The sequence below is a fragment of the Elaeis guineensis genome, chromosome 11, assembly GCF_000442705.2.
Source record: "Elaeis guineensis isolate ETL-2024a chromosome 11, EG11, whole genome shotgun sequence".
NCBI classification, from domain to species: domain Eukaryota; kingdom Viridiplantae; phylum Streptophyta; class Magnoliopsida; order Arecales; family Arecaceae; genus Elaeis; species Elaeis guineensis.
The window spans coordinates 112277759-112280936 of record NC_026003.2 but is presented as its reverse complement, the minus strand read 5'-3'; the positions used below and the strand labels follow the sequence as shown (position 1 = coordinate 112280936).

At 47.5% G+C, this 3178-nt stretch overlaps 1 protein-coding gene across 1 annotated transcript; it reads left to right on the top strand.

The window, feature by feature from the left end:
• The first annotated feature begins 1177 nt into the window (after positions 1–1177).
• Positions 1178–2855, top strand: LOC105054142 (BAG family molecular chaperone regulator 1). Its single transcript, XM_010935583.4, has 4 exons — positions 1178–1676; positions 1755–2011; positions 2103–2249; positions 2348–2855. The coding sequence occupies exons 1-4, from the start codon at positions 1433–1435 to the stop codon at positions 2600–2602; spliced, it is 903 nt and encodes a 300-aa protein (XP_010933885.1). The 5' UTR covers positions 1178–1432; the 3' UTR covers positions 2603–2855.
• Positions 2856–3178: the final 323 nt, after the last annotated feature.

Here is a 3178-nt window from a genome sequence, read left to right as displayed (position 1 = left end):
GGGCGTCGGTGGAGGTCCGGCCGACTTTGACGGCGTTACGGAACACGACAAGACAGCAGGTGTCCCACCAAAGAGGCGGGTCCCACAAAAAGGTCAAAGGGAGAACGACACGTGCCCAATCCGGACGACTGCATTACGTCCGTCCATGGAAGTTTCCTCCTCCGTCTTTTATCTACGGTCGCCCTGCCTTCTGATCTCGTGGACGAGAAACGGGAAAAAAAAAGGTTACAGTATGCCCCTCCCTTTACGATTCGTGCCGTGTGCGAGAGATCGGTATCTCGTGGACGAGAAACTGGAAACAAAAGGTTACAGTATGCCCCTCCCTTTACGATTCGTGCCGTGTGCGAGAGATCGGTGATGGTACCGATCGCAAGTCCAGGGTTGCGAGACGTGTCCAGCTGCGTCCAACTCTTCGAACAGCTGTGTTTCCGCGGTGACGGACGTGTCCTGCGCCGGGCGAGAAGCGTCCACCGGTTAGTCAGATTGCTTGGATAAATTACGAGAAAGCCACTGTGTACGGGTACCGTGAACTATCCTGGATGGCATTTATGTAGATTGATACAACTCGAAGATAGGTCACCAAAAATGATCGGTCTAGAGGCGTCCGTATTGCATGCACCAGATGCAATAAGACCGCGCAAATCCCGTAATAAATAACACGCCACATGAGCCGTTGTATTTCACCGATTTCGATTGCATGCTTTCCCATAATAAATTCCTGATTCACTAACATCTGGTGCATGCAATAATTTTTCGTCTTAGAAAAAGACAACGAGAAAGAAAGAAAAAAATAAAGATTTACTGTCCGCTTTACACTTGGCCACTTGATCACTGTCGGTGATGCTTGATCTTTCAGTGGAAGCACCACGTTGTTGAGTGATTTGATAGAAGAAGCAATCCTTCCTTATTCCTTTTTTTATTTTTCTAAATCTCTTTTACCTTTTTTTTGGCAATTAATAGCGGAGGATGGAATTTTGGTTTTTTTTTTCCTAATATATCTCAGCTTTTTTAGCTTAACGCAACGTTGGTTTACTTTGACCTGACTTTCTTGACAATTAAATTCCGTCTCTTTCTTTTTGTATTTTGTCAATATATTATTTTTAACTATTATTTATATATTCGTCTACCGTCGGCCTGTGGTGTTCGTCTTCTCTGTCCTCCACCATTCCGATCGAGCGTTTGTTTCCTCAAGAAGAAAGAAAAATAGAGACAAGGCAGCTCCCAAAACCCCAATTGTTCAGCACCATCCATTCTTTCATTCTTCCAATTCTTTCTCTCTTTAGAGACGAAGAGATCCCATTTTTTTCGGACAATCGCCCGTGGATCTGAAGTGGCGGCGGCGGAATGATCTGATCTCCCTCCAAAATAACTAGTTAACTACTAATTCAATTCGAAAGGAGGAGCGGAGGGGATCGGTCTCCATCGAGGGAGGATGATGTCAACGAGGAGAAAAGGCATGGCGCCGGCAATGGCCAAGACGGCATTCATCCCGGTCATAGAATCTCCGACCGCCGCCGCCACCGCTACGGTGGAGGAGTGGGAGGTCCGGCCCGGTGGAATGCTGGTCCAGAAGCGGGACCCCGACTCTGCCGCCGCCCCCGTTCCCGCGATCCGCGTCCGCATCAAGTATGGCGCCGTCTACCATGAGATCTACCTCAGCTCCCAAGCCACCTTCGGTAACCCACAAAACCCAAGAAATCTTTTATTTTCCCCTATTTCTGGTAATTATTAATTTCATCAACGAACTGGAGCAGGGGAGTTGAAGAAGCTGCTGTCGGCGAGGACTGGGCTACATCCCCAGGACCAGAAGCTGGTATACAAGGACAAGGAGAGAGACTCCAACGCCTATCTCGACATCTCCGGCGTGAAGAACGGCTCCAAGATGGTGCTGGTGGAGGACGCGGCCGCCCAGGCCAAGCGCTTTCTGGAGATGCGCCGCCAGGCAAGGATCGACAAGGCCTCCAAGTCCATCTCCCAGATCAGCCTCGAAGTCGACAAGCTCGCCTCTCAGGTCACCCACACTCCCATCAACACCAACATTCTCTCGATCAATCCAATTCATAATGCTTATGAATCTTTAATTGTTGTTTGATCTCATTCAGGTGTCGGCATTGGAGGCGAGCATATCCAAAGGAGGCAAGGTGCCGGAGAAAGATGTGCTCAACCTCATCGAGCTGCTGATGACTCAGCTAGTTAAACTGGATGGCGTCGTCGCCGACGGCGATCTGAAGCTCCAGAGGAGAATGCAGGTCAATTTTTTATCAAAGCGTTACAAACCTCAATCTTTCCATGATCGAACTTTTCATCAAACGTTTTACGGGTGTCGGTCGGATTGATTCGTTTGCAGGAGAGGAGAGTGCAGAAGTATGTGGAGACTCTGGACGTGCTCAAGATCAAGAATGCGCTGCCGAGGGCGGCCAATCAGCGAACGCCCGCACGGCAACCGCAGAAGCAGCAGCCGTCGGTGGTGGTGACGACGAAATGGGAGACGTTCGATTCGCTGTTCTCGCCGACCGCCGTCCCCTCGACGGCGACGTCGGCCTCGGCCAGCTCGACCGCATCATCCGCTGCCACCCCAAGGTTCGATTGGGAATTGTTTTGAGTATAGAAAAGATAGACAGGAATAATCCGGTTAGGGGAATCTTTGCCCGGCGTCGGGTGGATGGACGGTTTCGTACGTGATTGGGTTTGGTTGGTCTCCCCTCTATTTTTTTCGTTTCCTTTTCTTTTTTACCAATAAACCAAGCCTCCTCTACCGTTCTTTTACCTGTGTATATATAGAATGTGGAGGAGGTTTTGGTCTGTAAATCTTCCCTATTAGGGAAGGACGTTACAAATAAATGGGGTTATGATGATGGAAAGCGACAAAGCGGTAAAAATTAGTATAAAATTTTAAAGTATTATTTTTGTTCGCCTTATAATTAAATTTTGGAGGAAAGGGTGGGTGAAAGGGAATCTGTACTCTTTCACTTTATAACGCAACACTCAGGTGCATCGATCCGAATGGACCTGTGTGATAATTTTATTAAAGAGCTTGTATTTGTGCTAAGCAGTGTCTTTTTAAGGATTATGATATTATAGTTAGCTATATAAAGGAGAGAGATAGCTTGCTTCATCATGTTGTGGGGTAGAAGACATTAGTTTTTTTTCTTTCTTTTTTTCTTTTTATGTTTTAATC